At 39.9% G+C, this 17,758-nt stretch overlaps 1 protein-coding gene and 1 pseudogene across 1 annotated transcript; both read right to left on the bottom strand.

Moving 5' to 3' along the window:
* Positions 1 to 364: 364 nt before the first annotated feature.
* LOC110214507 (gap junction gamma-1 protein pseudogene) lies at positions 365 to 1,291 on the bottom strand (annotated as a pseudogene).
* Positions 1,292 to 13,523: 12,232 nt separating this feature from the next.
* On the bottom strand, positions 13,524 to 14,489 carry OR1F1 (olfactory receptor family 1 subfamily F member 1). The gene has a single exon (XM_020995467.1). It carries the CDS (start codon positions 14,487 to 14,489, stop codon positions 13,524 to 13,526), a length of 966 nt encoding a protein of 321 aa, XP_020851126.1.
* Positions 14,490 to 17,758: the final 3,269 nt, after the last annotated feature.

Below are 17,758 nucleotides of genomic sequence, written 5' to 3'. Positions count from 1 at the left end.
TTAGTAAGATTCCTGGACTCATGGTCCAGTGCTCTGGCCATATAATAAAACTGGTATTTCCCTTCCTTTCAGAGGTCCCCTCTAGCTCTTCCCAATGCCTGCAAAATTCCCCTTAGAGAGAAAAGAATATAGCTAGGCAGTGCAGTGGATAGAGAACCCGTCCTGAAGTCAGGAAGACCTGAGTTCAAATTTGGCCTCAGACCAAACACTTGACACTTACTAGCTGGGCAAGTCACTTAACCCCAATTGGGGGGGGGGATAATATGCTGAATTGGGAATACAAGGAAAAGAAAGAAAGAATTTGGACTATTAGGAAAAAACCAAGGGAGATAAGGGGAAATAATGGTGCAATAAAAATTGGGATTTAATCTACCCCAAATATACCTGTCTTAGACAATAGAGCCTCTTTTTGGGCTTGGATGTGCCGGTTTTGCTGAACATATGTGCTGTAGGATGGAGACTGGCCTGAATAGGCAGGCACCGTGGCCAAAGGTGTGCTCAAATGCACCGCCAAGTCCAGGTGCTCCTGGACCAGATGCAACTGTTTTTGCATTTGCTCCAACTGGAGACTCTTGGAATGACGAGTTGGGGCAGGGTGGTTTCTACCCTTCTTCATGCTTCCCAGGCCCAGGTGCAGCAACTCAATCAGGTTGAGCAGGAGGCAGAGGCCACTGACTGCATACATGACCAGCAGGAAGATGGTCTTCTCAGTAGGACGAGATACAAAGCAGTCCACGGTGTGGGGGCAAGGGCTGCGCTGGCAGATATAGGAGGGAGGCACTTCCAGGCCGTAGAGCAGGTACTGGCCCATCAGGAAGGCCACCTCTAAGGCAGATCGGATCAGCAACTGCCCCACATAGGCTCCCAGGAGGCCGTCCCTGCGGATCCTCCGGCGACCATCGTGGGCTTCATCCTCAGCGGACTTCTTGGACTTCTCTTTGATCATGGGCTCCCTCTCTTCCTCCTCTTGTTCCTGGGTCATTTGGCGCCGGGACAAATGGTGCACGGCATAGCCCAGGTAGAACACGGTGGGTGCAGTGACTAGGATGATCTGGAACACCCAGAAGCGTACGTGGGAGAGGGGTGCGAAGGCGTCGTAGCAAACATTTTGGCAGCCTGGCTGTGCTGTGTTGCAGGAGAAGCCACTTAGCTCGTCCCGGTAAATGGCCTCCCCGCCCACGGCCAGGAGTACCAGGCGGAACACCACCAGGACGGACAGCCAGAGCTTCCCCACCAGGGTGGAGTGCTGGGTCACAGCCTCCAGCAACCTCGTCAGGAAGGCCCAGCTCATCTTCGATCTTCCTAATTACTTTGCGTGACCTGAGGACGGAGGAGCGAGTGAGGAATACACGGGTGTCCCGGGACCCCGATTTAGACCGTTCAGATTAGAGGACACTAATCCCCGAGTATCTGGTCTTCCCTTATCCACGACCTTTACCTATGAAAACCTCTGTTCTCTGCGTTCGTTCCCTCTACCCCAAACCAAGTATCTGCTCTGCTCCAGTTTTCCCAGTCAGCCTCATTTGGATCGGGAGTCCTTAGGTGGAACAAGTAGTATCTCTCTCTCTCTCTCTCTCTCTCTCTCTCTCTCTCTCTCTCACACACACACACACACACACACACACACACACACACACACACACCCCCCTCCCATTCCAGTCTTCCCAGAACAGCCTCCCTCCCTCGCACTTTCACCCTAAATCTACCTTTCTTGCCCCAAGCTCACCTAAGATCCGAGATTCCAAAGAGACACCAAAGAAACGCGGTGATGATGACCCGCGGGAAAACTTAAATACTGGGCGGAGAGGCGCTAGGGGTTGGACCTTAGGAGGTTGGGGCAGGGTCTTGTGCGTTGCCCCTCCCTCCCATACTAGGTTTGAGTTGCTGGAGAAAGAGCCAGTGGAGTCAGAGAAATTTTTATTAAGTGACTATTGTGTGCTAGGCACTCCAAGGGGCAGGGATACAAAGAAAGGCAAAAAAAGAAAATTCCTACTCTCAAGGAGCTCATGGTCTAATGGGGAAGATAACACAGAAACAACTACCTACAACCAAGAGATTATTACACACTGGTGCTTCTCAGGCTCAGATCCTGTTATGGAAAGCATTGAGATGAAAAGAAATTCTCCAGTCTCACATCAGATAAATGGCTTGCTTTGCTCCCCTGAAGAGGTTTTGGAATGATTAAGGTAGGATCCGTTGGAATGCTTGGGGCTGGAAGGATAGGAGGCATTTCCGCTCCCTGCTATTATTCTCCTATTCACCTTCCCCTTTTCTCTCCCTTTCTATCTTCATTCTCTCCTCCCCCACACCTTTCTCTTTCCCTTACTAAGTCTCCTTCCCTTTCTTTTTCTCTCCTCTTCCTGTACATGCTTTTCTCCCTCCTCATAAATTACTTTGGCATTTTGAAAAATCTATCATTTCATCAAATTCACAGAATGTATATTGTGAATTAGTAGGTGAAAATTACTCTTCACTTAACAAGACCCCCACTTCCGGGACCTAGGGAACGTCTGTGGAACCATCCTGTTTTCTTTCACTTTTCACAGCCCCAGGGTACAGTAAGCCGGGTGAACCTGGTCTAAAGGATGGGGAAATACAAAACAAAACAAAACCTTTGGCTATGGAATATGAAGATTCATAAAGTAGTAAAGTAGACTTTCCATTTTCTGTCTCATATTTGAAATTCTAAGCAGGGCTTCATCCTTTATGGGAGGCATCTATTCTCCATGAAGCCATTGGTCGTCTTCCTAGATGGAAGTCTTTTTCAGAGCTCCCATTTTATTTGCACGATTGATTTCAACCAAATTCAGCAATCATTTATTGAGTCAGTCAGTCAGCAAGCATTGACGAAGTACCTCCCATGTTCCAGTCACTGTGACAAGCTCTGGAATACAAAGAAAGGTTAAAAAAAACCCAAAAAAACAAAACCAGTCCCTGCTTTCCAGTTCACAGTCTAAAGGGGGAGATAATACACTAACAAGTATATACAAACAAGGTGTATTCAGGATAACTTGGAGATTATTTTAGAGGGAAGGCACTAGCCTTAAGGGGTAGTGGGTAAGGCTTTTTGGAGAAAATGGGACTTTAGCTGAGACTTGAAGGAAGCCAGAGAAGCCAGGTGACAGAGATGAGGAGGGAGAGAATTCCAAGAATAGGGGGCAGCCAGTGAAAATATGTAGAGTAGGGAGATGGAGTGTTTTGTGGGAGGAATAGCAAGGAGGTACATGTCTCTAAGCAGCTAGGTAGTACAATGGATAGAGTACTGGGCTTGGAATCAGGAAGACCTGAGTTCACATCTAGTCTTAGACACTTATTAGCTGTGTGACCCTGGACAAGTCACTAGTTGCTTCAGTTCCTCAGCTGTAACATGGAGACACACTGGAGAAGGAATTGGCAAACCACTCCAGTAACTTTCTAAGAAACCCCATGGTCCACAGGTCACACAAAACACCCCATCTCCCACTCCAAACATTTTCACTGGCTGTCCCCCATTCTTGGAATTCTTTTCCTCCTCATCCGTGTCACCTGGCTTCTCTGGCTTCCTTCAAGTCCACGAAAAGTCAGACATGACTGAACAACTGAACAAAAACAACAAGGTATAAGAAAACTGGGAAGGTAAGAAGGTGCCAGGTTATGAAAGGCTTTAAAAACCAAACAGAAGATTTTATTTGAAGTGAGAGGGAACTACTGGAGTTTATTGACATGGTCAGACCTGGAGGGAGGGCGAGAGCAAGAGAGAGAGAGAGAGAGAGAGAGCGCGCACGTCAAGGATGATAGCAAGAGCATAGGTGACTTGGAGAATAATGGTTCTCTTCACAGTATTAGGAAATAATGGTTCTCTTCACAGTATTAGGAAAGTTAGGAAGAGGGGAAGGTTTGGTTGGGAGAAGAAAATTCAATTTTGGACATGTTGAGTTTAAGATGTCTACAGAACATCTTATTCAAGATATATGAGGCATATAGGCAAGACTGGAAGTTAGAAGAAAAGTTAAAGCTGAAAATCATCAGTATAAAGATGATAGTTGAATCCATGGTAGCTGATGAAATCAACAAGTAAAATACTAAATGGAGAAGAAGACCCAGGACAGCCTTGAAGAACACTCATGAAAAAAAATTTTAAAAAAAAGAGTACTCATGATTTTGTCATAATATTGATGAAGATCCAGCAAGAGAGCCTGAGAAGGAATGGTCAAACTGGTAGGACAAGAAGCAGATGAGAGCAGTAACCCAAAAACCTAAAGAGAAGAAAATTATCAAGGGGAAGAGGGTAATTGACATTATCAGATGTGAAAGGGAGGTCAAGAAGGATGAGGACTGAGAATAGGCCATTAGATTTGATGATTAAGAGATCACTGGTATTATGCTTTGAGAAATGATGAGGGGGTAGTTTCAGAAAAACTGGGAAGACTAGTATGAACTGATGCAAAGTAAAGTGGGAGAAAAAGATAATTGGAGTTATTTGAAGTGAGAGGGAACTACTGGAGTTTATTGACTAGGGGGTTGACATGGTCAGACCTGGAGGGAGGGCGAGAGCAAGAGAGAGAGAGAGAGAGAGAGAGAGAGAGAGAGCGCACGTCAAGGATGATAGCAAGAGCATAGGTGACTTGGAGAATAATGGTTCTTTGGAGAGAGCAGTTTCAGTTGAAAGATGAGATGCATATTATGTGTCAGACACTATATATATGTATATATACATATATACATATACATACATATGTGTGTGTGTGTGTGTATGTGTGTGTGTGTGTATACACTTAAACAGTCTCTTCCCCAAGGAGCTAGCATTTCGAAGAGTGGGCACAGGTGTAATATGAAAGGTAGTTTGTTAACAGTAGAACTGGAGTTTCAAAGGGTGGGAGAGAAGGGTAGTAGAGAAAGGGATAGGAATATTAAAGGGATAGGGCTGACATGGATGGGTATAAAGCACCAGGGAGTAGTGATTAGGAAGAGAGTTTTGGCTTTGGCAGCCTACAACTGAGAATCATAAGGATTAATCTTGGACATCTACTTTGCTTCTAATTCTTTGTTATGAAAAGTGTTATTTTGAATATTTTGTTTTATATTATCACTATTGTTATTATCTTTATTAAAGTATATGGCTTGATGGGTTGAGGAGCAAGAAGAATATACATAGAAATTAACATGATATAAAAATAAGACTATTCATTTATAAAATATTAATAAGTATTGCAACTGTGATCTGCAATGTTGCACTCTACTGGGGGGGGTACCAACAAAGTCAGCTCTAGCCTGAAACCCCTCTTTACATAAAGATTTTAGCACTCAATAGCATCAAGTCCCTTAGTTATCACTCTCTGTGCCACTTTCAGACTTGAAAAGAATGTTATCTATGCCTTTAGCAGTGACTTCAATTGGATTTGGAAGTCTAGATTGTGATTTTTTTCACTCCTTCCTGGGATCTGGAATTATTTTATCTTTCCTGTTTGGAGAAAACAAGCCGAGCAAGTGAACTGGATCATGTCCATTTGTGTTGACATCCTTCACTCTTGGATCCCAGAATCTACACCCCCACCAGGCCAGCCAGCTCTCTGGCCCCCTCTCTGAATGTTGGGACCTGTGCATTTTCAATTTAGTGTTCATAGAGAAGCAATGTGTTGTATTAGCTGGGCACCAGACTTACAGTCAGAAGACCTAAGTTGAGTCCCTACTCTTCGATATAAGGTAGGAGTAGGTTCCTCCTTTCCCACCCTGAGGGATGGGCATCTTCAAGCAAAGTGGGTGACTATCTGTCAGGCATATTGCAGAATGACTCTTTGTTCAAGTATGTGTTAGACTCATTGGTTCCTGAAGTTCTTCTGAAATTTCTCTGTAGGTATGGCATAGTAGATGACGGGCTACAGAACCAGGAACACCTGGGTTCAAGTATTGCCTCTGACATACATAGCCCGTGTGACTGGGAACTAGTCACGACTTCTTAGTCACTGAACCACTGATGAATCTCCCATTCTCCAGCTGGTTGATCATACACTTTTGGGTTGGTCAGGATAGCCCCACAGAGAGTGTGGCTCTCCATTTTAGAAACCTCCAACACAGTGCTCCCTAGTTTCTAAGAGAGAAGGCTTTTCCACGTAGAAAGTTCCCTAAACAAAATAAAATCACAGGTCCAAAAAACAAACTATGAGCAGAGGCATAGAGTAAAAAGTAAGGGACTGATCCTATTCCACCCTTGTCCTGCCATCCCACATAGGTCAACAATCCAGAGATAAAGGCCTACTCCAAATCCTTCTTCTCTGGGGCAGGTAATCTTTTCAATAGTCAATAAGCATTTTATTAAGTGCCTATTATGTTCTGGGCACTATGATAGTGATGGGGATACGAAGAAGGAAAATAAAGACAGTCCCTGCCCTCAAAGAGCTTACAATCTAATAGGGGAAGATATGCTAAAGGAAGCTGAAAAGTGTGGAAGAGAGAAAGAGGTAAAGAGGTAGAAGGAAGGGGAGGAGGGGAGTGGGGACACCAGATGGTACCCAGCAAGGGGACATGATTTTCATTGAGTTGAAATCAAGCAAAAATAGTAAAAGATGTTAGCTGGAAAAGGCTGAGCCTTCTATTAACGGAGGCCTTAGAAGGAGTTCATAGATCCACTCTATCGCAGTCCAATCCTAGGTAAGAGGAGAGTGCTGAGGAAGTTGAATATCAAAGCTGTTATCGATCTCCATAATGATAAGATTTTGGGTGATGAGCTTATTGTGGAGGAAGGCATGATGGCCTAGGAGTCAAACCGAAGAGCAACTGAAGGTAATGAAGTTGGGGGGTTGGGGGAGGGTCTGAGCCCTCTATAAAGGAAAGCAAGCACCGGAGCGAGTTCTGGGACAAAGCTAACCTAGCTGATGGTGTTTAATTGTTTTTATTTGTATCCCTAGCACCCAGCATAGTATCTGACACATAGTAAGTGTTTAATAGTGCTTGTTAACTGAGTGCTACCTCAAAGGTTCTGCACCCTTCTATAACCAGCCTGACTGAAAACTTACTGTCTCCTGCTTTAGTTATCAGGTAGGAATAGGGACTATTTCCACTGGCACATGTGATAATAATAATAGAAGAAGAACCAGCATTTATATAACATTTTGAGGTTTGCAAAGTACCTCACAAATATCTTATTTTATCATCACAGCAAACCTGGGAGGTGGATGCTATTATTACCCCTATTTTACAGACCAGGAAACTGAAGGAAATAGGTTAAGTGACTTGCCCAGGGTCACACAGCTGGTAAGTGTCTGAGGTCTTCCTGACTCCAGATCCAGCACTCTATCCACATAGCTGCCTCTCCCTCTCTTCACCTTTTTCTCAGTGATTGATATTCAAGTCAGTGTTCCCTTTGCTACTTTGAAGGGCAAGACAGTTTTTGTTGTTACTGGGGTTTTTTGGGTATTTGCATTTGTTTCCTTGTTTATAAAATGAGGATATTAATTAAGCACCTTCCTCCCAGAGTTGTTGTGGGGACCAAATGAGGTAATAATTGTAAAGTACTTAGTACAATGCCTGGTACGTAGTGTGCACTATATTAATGTCAGCTATAGTAGTAATAATAAATAATAATAATAATGTGTTACATTATTATTATCACCATCATCATCTCATCCTAGATACTCTCTCCTTTTTGGTTTTCATGACACTGCTTTCTCCTGTTTCTCTCCTATCTTTCTGATCATTCGTTTTCAATTTTATTGGCTAGTTTTCATCTGTGTCATTTCCATCCGTGTCATGTGGGTGTTCTTTAAAGCTGTCCTCTTTTGACTCTTTTAGCTCCATACTTTCTCACTTGGCATTCTCATTAGCATTCATGGGTCTAGTTATGATCTCTCAACAGATGTTTCCCAGACCTATATATCTATCCTTAGTTTCTCTCTTGGTCTATAATCATCACCAGCTGCCTCTTGGACATCTCAAATTGATTGTCACTTTAAATTTAATATTTCCAAAACAGAACTCATTATCTTTGCCCTGAAACTCTTTCTCCTTCCTGAATTTTCCATTACTGAGGACATCACTATCTTCCTAGTCACCTAGACTCCCAGCCTCATTGTATCTTCACTGTCTCACTCTTACCCTACATATTCATTCCATTGTTGAGTCTTGTACTTTCTACCTGTGTAACATCTCTCATAGGTCCTCTTCTCTCCACTCACATAACCATGAACCTTGATCCCATCCTCCTCAGCTCTTACCTGGGCTATTTTAACAGTTTTCTAATTGGTTGCTCTCAAGTGCCAAGGTAATTTTTCTAAAGTGTTATGTTTGACCTTGTCCTCTCCCCCTTCACTGAACTCTAATGGCTATCTATTACTACCAGAATCAAATATAAATTCATCTATTTGGCATTTAAAGCTATTTAGCCTCTTTTTGTTTTCCAGTCTTCTTACATTTTACTCTCCTCAGAACTCTCTGATCTGTCCATACTGGCCTCTTGGCCATTCCTCAAATTCCATCTCCTATCACTGCTTTTGCTTGGAATATGCTGTCCTCACTAGGTTTTCCTGTCTTCCTTGGAGTGGAACCTACTAATGGAGGCCTTTCCTGGTCCCACCCTACTTTCCTTTCTCAGATAACAACAATTTGCATTTATATAGTGTTTTAAGATTTTCAAAGTGCTTTACCATTGGTATCTCATTTTATTCTACCACAATCTAGGGAGAAAGGTCCTATTTTACCCTCATTTTACGGGTAAGGAAACTGAAGGACTTGTCTAGATTCATACAGCTAGTAAGTACCTAAGGCTGGATTTAGACTCAGGTCTGCCTATAGATCCAGCATTCTCTCCACTGTGCGGTCTAGTTGCCCTAAGGAAGATTATTTTAAACTTAAGCTGATTTTCTTGTTATGTATATAGTTATATTCAGGTTGTCTCCTCCATTAAAATGTGAATTCCTTGAAGGCGGGGGAATGTTTTTATCTTTAGTTGTATTCACTGCATTTAGCACTATGTCTGGAAAGTTATAAGTATTTAATACATACTGCTTGACTGACTCTCTATTGCCCCTACAATTTTATTTTGTGAAAAGGCCCATATGGAGGAGAAGTGTGGGATGAGGGGAGAGCCGCTAGAGCCTTACCATCCTCAATCTTGCTGTCTATGTAAATTTTCCTAGTTCTCAATTCTTTGTATTGAATCAACAATTTCTTCCTTTCCTGAGATGTGCAGGGTGGGGGATGAGGGGGAAGTAGAAGGCTAATGTGGGTGGAGGTGAGACATTTATATTCAGGGTTGTTCTTTGTGCCTGTTATTCTACCTGACCCTCCCATGGCCAGGCATTTGTATTTTCCTCCCTGTAATACAAAAGATCATGTGTATTTATTTGGTTTTTATTTTATTTATTTTATCTTTTTTAACTCATTCATTTTTAGAATTTTTCTAGTTTACTAAAATTACCTACAGCTAAGGAGAGTCAAAATGAAAGAAGTCATTGATCTATACATTTTTCATTACGTATTTGGACAAATGTTCGCCCAGAGGCCAGAGACTAAGAAAATGGGTGGGGAGGAGGGAAGATACAAAAAGAGTATGAGTCTGCCTTCAAGGAAGTGAAAGGATAGAAATATATTTGTAATTTATAGTCTTTGCCTTTAAGCAGTTTAAAATCTATATGGGGAGCCCAGACACATGTGTATAAAAGTGCACTGTATAAAATTTAATTTTGTTTCATCTCAATTTAATTCAATCTTTTTGGAATCTGGGACTAAAGGAGAAAAAGAAGGTATAGAAGAGGGAAGAGTTCCTGAAATAACAGGCAAATTTAGGCTCATAGTCAAGAAAAACTTTCTAAACAAGTTTTCCAAAAGTTAAATGGACTGCCTTCAAATGTAACAGGTTCCCCTTTATAAGAGTCTTTCAGCAAAGGTTGGCTAAAACTTATGGAGAAGGTTAAAAAGATGATTCTTTTTCAGGTGTGGGCTGATCTGATGACCACTGAGGTCCCTTCTGTTATGGAAGAACTATCTCTGCTCTCAGTTCATGTGGTAGGTAACTGCTTTCACATATATATTTATCACGGCACAGAAATTATGCAGGAAAAAATCTAGGTTTTATTATTATGCTCAAGTATAGGTTCAGGCCTCACAGAAAACCTGAACCTTCATGGAGATTTTGAAAAGGCTTCTTATGGACAAAATTATGTCAGAGTGACAGAAAAATAATTCCTTTATATATTTCAATCTTGCATATTCTTTTTAGGCCATAAAAGTTAAAGAGAAGATGGGTCCATGGTCCTATACTTACTTCAATGTCATAAAAGTTGAACGAGCTTAGTTAAAAAGAGTCATAATCTCAAACCTTGCCTGAGGAAACAAATTTCATCAAACAAACTCTATAGGTAAGCTAAGTCAGGTTACAGATTAAACTACATTTAGAGAATTCATAAACCAATTGAAGAGGAGGATTTACATATCGGGAGCAGCTTGGTGTCAGCTAGGTGGCCCAGTGGATAGACCGCCCAGCCTGGAGTCAGGAAGACTTATCTGCTTGAGTTCAAATCTGGCCTCAGACACTTACTAGCTGTGTGACCCTGGGCAAATCACTTAACTTTGCCTCAGTTTCCTCATTTGTAAAATGAGCTGGAAAAGGAAATGGCAAACCACTCTAGTATTTTTGCCAAAAAACAAACAAACAAACAAAAAACTAAACACACAAACCCAAATTGGGTGACAAAGAGTCAGATACAACTGTAAAACAACTGAACTGAATTTACATGTCTCTGAGAACTCCCGAGGTAGTTGACATTCTTCCTCTGGCTTCTTATCTATGGAATTACTTAAGGCTTAAGTAACTTTTTACATGCCATGGGACAGCTTTTGTCGAGGTGAAGTTAATATTAAAACAGACATTTAGATAAAAGAAAATTGCAAGAGGAATAGCCCTGAGTCCCAAATAATAAAAGGAAATTTTAAAAATTCCCCAAAACACTTCTAATTCAGGAATTTTGTGATTCGGTGAAATAAGGAACATAAGTCAAGGTATAAAATAGGGCTGATGAGCAGTTTGCTACTTCCCTTAATCTCATGGCACCAGCTGTGTCACAGATTCTTAGAGCTAGGGCGCTAAAGAAACTTAGAGGTCACCTAGTTCAGCCCATTTGTTTCTGAAAGGGAGAAACTGAAGCCTAGAAAACTGGGACTTGCCTAAGGTCAGGACTGAGATTCAAACTCTGGTCCTTTGAGTCCAAAGCCACAGTCTTTCCACTGCACCCTATGTGAAGCTGTACCCTACTTCAAAGGGGGGGGGGAAGAAAGTTATGTGATAACTTTATTTATTATATACTTAAAAGGAATAGCAAGTTGAACAAAATAGATTTGCCATTTCATGTGCAATTATCTTTTTTTTCTTCTAACTATTCTATGTTGTGGAAATGCTCATTTTATTTCTTATGTTCAGAATAAAATAAGTAAAATTTAAAAAAAAATAAGTCTTTATTGTTACCAATTTTCATCCAAGATCAACATCCTCTTTCTTCAACCTGAGAGAGCTGTCTTATTTCTTTCTTTGTTCAGGTGATTTCTTTTTTTTTTTTTGAGACAATAAGGGTTAAATGATTTGCCCAGGTAGGTAGTAAATGTCAAGAGTCTGAGGTTGGATTTGAACTCAGGTCCTCCCGACTCCAAGATTGGAGCTGTATTCGCTGCGCCACCTAGCTGCCCCAGGTGATTTTTTTAAAAAAATTAATCTATTTTAAATTTGAATACTAAAATTTAAATACACAATAAGAAAAAAAAGGAAACAGATTATAAACTTAAATACTAAAACTAGGTGATACTTTAAAAAATTTTTTTTTATTCCTAGGGGTTTTCTTTCAAATCAGAGTATAAAGCAGAGTCAAAGAATGTCAGAACCGAAAGGAGCCTTGATACACCTTAGTGATCATCTAATCCAGCCTCTTCATTTTACAGATGGTGCAACTGTGATCAAGAGAGGGAAACTGATTTGTCCAAGGCCATGCAAACCCTCAGCGTCAGAGCTGTACGAAAGATCAGGTCTCTTAACTCTTTCTGTTGAGGTTGGTAGGTGGTGCAGTGGACAGAGTGCTGGACTTGGAGTCAGGATGACTAGAGTTTGAATCTTACCTCAAATACTAGCTGCTGTGTGACCCTGAGAGTAACTTCACCTCCCTGTGTCTGATTTCCTCATCTATGAAATGACAACAATATTTTTCAAATTAAAATTTTTTTAAAATTCAGAATGTAACCAACACCAAATAAAGAACATTGCCATATACAAAATGGAACAAAAACATTTATATGTGAAAACATAACTATATATTACATAAAGCTTCCTTTAAAGAAAAAAAAGGTACAAAGTAGATATACAATTTACAGCAGCAAATGACGATAGTGACTTTGTGTTTGACAAATGTAAAGACCTAAGTTTTGGGGATAAGAATTCAATATTAGGTATCCTTCTCCATATCTGCACACACATAGCCTACACACTTGTATAGACAACAAGAGTTCTTTCCATTCAGGTTAGAGATGACGCAGGGAAGGTACTGGCTCATATAAAACAATTGCCTACGTGGCCACGATTAGCTTTTCTGGCAGCATGGAATAGTGGGTAAAGTCTTGGATGTGAATTCAGGAGAAATAGGTTCAGATCTCACCACAGATAATTAAGAGCCATGTACTCAAGTACAAGTTACTTAACTTCTCAGAATCTCTGTTTCATCATCTGTATACTATGATAATAATGCCCAAATTGGTAGGCATCATGGAGTATTGAAGAGAGAGTTATTCTTGGGTCTAGAAAACCAGGATTCAAGTTCTGCTGCAGCAAAATGGCTCTGGGAAATTCACTTAACCTCTTACAACCCTGGGCAACTCTCTTAAGACTCTAAATCACTGGTGTTAAGTGTAGGTATTGCTATACTAAGCAGTTCCCACACTAATGAAATCACAGACCAGGATAAAAAAAATCCCAACCTTACATTAATTCATCTCCCAGAGAAATGTTTCGAGGAAAGATCTTTGAAATCTTAACATATGACATAAATGTGAGTTGCTATTGTTTCTCTATGGACTCTGGAAGAGACAACTATAACACAATGAGTAGAGATCTGGCCTGAGCACTAGGAATATATGGATTGAAGTCCTGTCTCTGACGCATATTGACTGTATGACCCTGAGCAAGTCACTTAACCTTTTGATACCCCAGGCAACAGTCTAAGATTAAATTACAGAGAAGATACTAACCTACATTGGTAGAGGGAGTTCACTTATCTGGGACTTCTCTCTCTCTCTCCCTCTCTCTCTCTCTCTCTCTCTCTCTCTCTCTCTCTCTCTATATATATATATATATATATATATATATATATATATGTACACATATTTTTTAGGCAATTGGGGTTAAGTGACTTGCCCAGGGTCACACAGCTAGAACGTGTCAAGTGTTTGGTCTGAGGCTGCATTTGAACTCAAGTCCTCCTGACTTCAGGGCCAGTGCACTTTCCACTGCTCCACCTAGCTGCCCAAGAGACTTCTCTATATTAATGAAAACACAGGATAAATCCCAGTCTGAGTCATGGTCTGTGGAACACTGATGAGAATGTCAAACAGGGATTTTTCCTACCAACCATTTTTGTCAGGGCCCTTTTCATGTCTTGATTTCTCAAGCTATAGATAAAGGGGTTCAACGTGGGGGTCACCACTGTGTACATCACAGTTGCTGCTGTATCTTTCTTTATTGAGTGAGTGGAAGAGGGACTAAAATACACAGCAATAATGGTGCCATAGAAGAGGGTGACCACAGCAAGGTGGGACCCACAGGTAGAAAAGGCTTTCCATTTTCCCTTCATGGAGGGAATTCTCAGGACAGCAGAGGCAATATGGATATAAGAGGCCAAGATACAGATAAATGGGGTGATCATTATCAGCCCTCCCTCCGTAAAAATTACCATTTCATTGAGCGAGGGATCAGAACAAGAAAGCTTCATGAGAGGAGACACATCACAGAAAAAGTGTGGGATGACATTATTGTCACAGAAGGTGAGATTAGCCATTAGGAGAGTATGCAATAGGGCATTCAGATTAGCAACAATCCAGGATGCACCAGTCAGAAGGGCACAGAGGTGAGGGGTCATCTTTGTAGCATAGTGTAAGGGGTGGCATATAGCCACAAATCGGTCATAGGCCATAACAGCCAGAAGGAAATTGTCCATGTCTGCAAATGCAAATAGAAAGTACATTTGTGTCAGACATCCTCCAAAAGGTATAGTCTTACTTCCTGTTACATGATTCACTAACGTCTTGGGAACTGTGGTTGAGGTGAAACAGATATCGACAAAGGACAAGTTGCTAAGGAAAAAGTACATGGGAACATGAAGGTGAGAGTCTGTAACAATGGCCAGGATGATGAGAAGGTTCCCTTGAACCGTGATCAAATACATAAATAGAAATAACACAAAGACGAGTTGCTGGTGCTCTGGCTGACTGGAAAGTCCCAGGAGAAGAAATTCCATGACAGTGGATTGGTTTCCTTTTCCCATAGCTCGAATGTAGTTTCTAAATCCAAATTCAGATAAAACACAAATTTAGCAAACTGATATTCATGAAGTCTTCATACAGATTCACATTAATAGCACAGAAAAAAAGGAATAAAATAGACCTTGCCCTCAGGGACCTCATAGTTTAAGGGGAGTGCAAAGAACATGCAAAAAACCAAAGCAAAATGAAACAAAAAATGTACAAACAAGCTATATGAAGGGTAAATTGGAAATAATCAACAGAGGGAAGGCATTAGAATTAAGAGGGGTTGAGAAAGGCTTCCTATAAGAAGTGAGATTTTAGCTAGGAATTGAAGGAAGCCAGGAAGGTCAATAGTAGGCAGAGATGAGCAAAAAGAACATTCCAGAAATGGGGAACAGCCAGTGAAAATGCCTGGAGTTGAGAGATGAGGTATTTTGTTTGAACAAAGAGGCCAGTATCACTGTGGCGGACCATGAAGTACAAGAAGAATGGAAAAGTAGAAGGGGCCTAGGTTATGAAGGGCTTTGAATATGAAATAGGATTTTATATTTGGTCTTAGAGGTGTTAGGGAGCCACTGGAGTTTATTGGGTATGGAGAGGGGGTGTGTGATATGGGTGTACTTTAAGGAAAATCACTAGCAAGAACAGACTGGAGTGGGGAGAGACTTGTGGCAATAAAATTGAAATTAAGAAAGACACTAACTAGTAAATAAAACTAGGAGCTGGCTTATGGAAACAAAACTAATAAAATAGGGGGCAGCTAGGTGGCAGTGAGTTCAAATCTGGCCTCAGGCATATAACACTCACTAGCTGTGGTACTATGGGCAAGTCATTTAACCCCAACTGCCTCACCAAAACAAACAAACATACAAGCAAACTAATAAAATAGATAAACCATTGGTTAATTTGATTTAAAAGAAAGAAGAAAACCAAATGACCAGTATCAAAATGAAAAGGGTGAATTCATAACAATGAAGAGGAAATTAGAGCAATTAGTAGGAGTTATTTTGCTCAGTTATACAGCAATACATTTGACAATTTAAGTGAAATGGATGAATATTGACAAAAAACATAAATTGCCCAGATTAACAGAAGAGGAAATAGAATGCTTAAATAATCCTATCTTAGAGGTAGAAATTGAACAAGCCATAAATGACATCCCTTAGAAAAAAATCCCCAAGGCCAGATGGATTCACAAATGAATTCTACCAAACATTTGGGGAACAATTAATCCCAATGCTATATAAACTATTTGGAAAAATAGACAAAGAAGGAGTCCTACCAATTTCCTTTTATGACACAAATATGGTTCTGATACCTAAACCACTAAGAGTGAAAACAGAGAAAGAAAACTATAGATCAATTTCCCTGATTAATATTGATGCAAAAAAATTTAAATAAACTAGTGAGGAGATTATAGCAATATGTCACAAAAAACATACCCTATTACCAGGTGGGATATATATCAGGAATTCAGGGCTGCTTCAGTATTAGGAAAACTACCACTGTAATTGACCATATCTATAACAAAAATAACAAAAATCATATTATTTTCTTAATAGATGCAGAAAAAACTGACAAAATATAACACTGATTCTATTAAAAGCACTAGCAAGCATAGGAATAAATGGAACTTTTCTTAAAATGATAATCAATATCTATCTAAAACTATCAGAAAACATTATCTGTAATGAGGATAAGCTAGAAGCCTTTCCAATAAGATCAGGGGTCAAGCAAGGACACCCATTATCACCACTGTTATTCAGTATTGTACTAGAAATGCTAGCTATAGCAGTAAGACAAGAAAAAGAAATTGAAGAAATTAGAATAGGCAATGAGGAAACCAAACTACCAGCAAAGTCCAGCAGGAAGAGATAGAGAAATTCCATCTAAAATGTCTGCAGATAATATAAAATACTTGAGAATCTACCTGCCAAGACAAACCCAGGAACCATATGAAAACAATTATAAAACTCTTTTCACACAAATAAAGTCAGATCTAAACAATTGAAGAAATATTAATTGCTCATAGGTAGGCTGAGACAATATAATACAAATACAAATGACAATTCTTCCTGAATTAATTTGCTATTTGGTGCCATACCAATCAAATTACCAAAAAATTACTATATAGAGGTAGAAAAAATAATAAAATTCATCTGGAAGAACAAAAAGTCAAGAATATCAAAGGAATCAATGAAAAAAAAATGTGAAGGAAGGTGGCCTAAGCAAATCAGATCTCAGACTATATTATAAGGTGGTAGTCATCAAAACAATCTAGTCCTGGCTAAGAAATAGAGTAGTGGATCATTGGAATAGATTAGGTACATAATACACAGTAGTAAATGACCATAGTAATCTAGTATTTGACAAATCCGAAGCTTTTGTGACAAGAATTTACTATTTGACAAAAATTACTGGGAAAACTGGAAAGCAGTTTGACAAAAATGAGGTATAGACCAACATCTCACATTGTATATTGAGGTAATGTCAAAATGAGTTCAATATTTAGACATAAAGACTGATACCATAAGCAAATTAGAGGATCATGGAAAACTTTACCTGTCAGATCTATGGATAAGGGAAGAATTTGTGACCAAACAAGAGATAGAGAGCATTACAGGATGTAAAATGGACAATTTTTATTATACTGAATTTAAAAGTGTTTTCACAAACAAAATCAATGCAGGCAAGATTAGAATGAAAGAAGGAAACTGGAGAATAAAACTCTGATAAAAGCCTCATTCCTTAAATACACAGAGCACTAAGTCAAATTTATAAGAATATGAAATCATTCTTAAATTGATAAATGGTCAAAGGATATGAACAGGCAATTTTCAGAAGAAGAAATCAAAGTTATCTGTAGTCACATGAAAAAATGTTCTGATTAGAGAAATGCAAATTAAAACAACTCTGTGGTGTCAACCCACATCTATCAGATTGGCTAATATGACAGAAAATAAAAATGACAAATGGTGGAGGGGATGTGGGAAAATTAGGACACTAACACATTGTTGATGGAGTTGTGAACTGATCCAATCATTCTGTAGAGCAATCTGGAACTATACCCAAAGGTCTATACAACTGTACATACCCTTTGGCCCAGCAATACAACTATTAGGTCTGTATCCCAAAGAAATAAAAGAAAAAGAAAAAGGACCTATATATACAAAAATATTTATAGCAGCTCTATTTGTGGTGGCAAAGAATGGGAAATTGAGGGGATTTCCATCAACTGGTGAATGGCTGAACAAGTTGTGCCATATGATTGTGATAGAATACTATTGTG

Source organism: Phascolarctos cinereus, unplaced genomic scaffold (assembly GCF_003287225.1).
Source record: "Phascolarctos cinereus isolate Bilbo 61053 unplaced genomic scaffold, phaCin_HiC Scaffold_4;HRSCAF=312, whole genome shotgun sequence".
In the NCBI taxonomy this organism is placed as follows: domain Eukaryota; kingdom Metazoa; phylum Chordata; class Mammalia; order Diprotodontia; family Phascolarctidae; genus Phascolarctos; species Phascolarctos cinereus.
The sequence above is the reverse complement of the archived record's forward strand: the minus strand, read 5'-3'. Positions and strand labels throughout refer to the sequence as shown.

Excerpts from the sequence above, each read along its gene's own strand:
- OR1F1 (XM_020995467.1), bottom strand. The coding sequence starts at position 14,489 with ATGGGAAAAGGAAACCAATCCACTGTCATGGAATTTCTTCTCCTGGGA.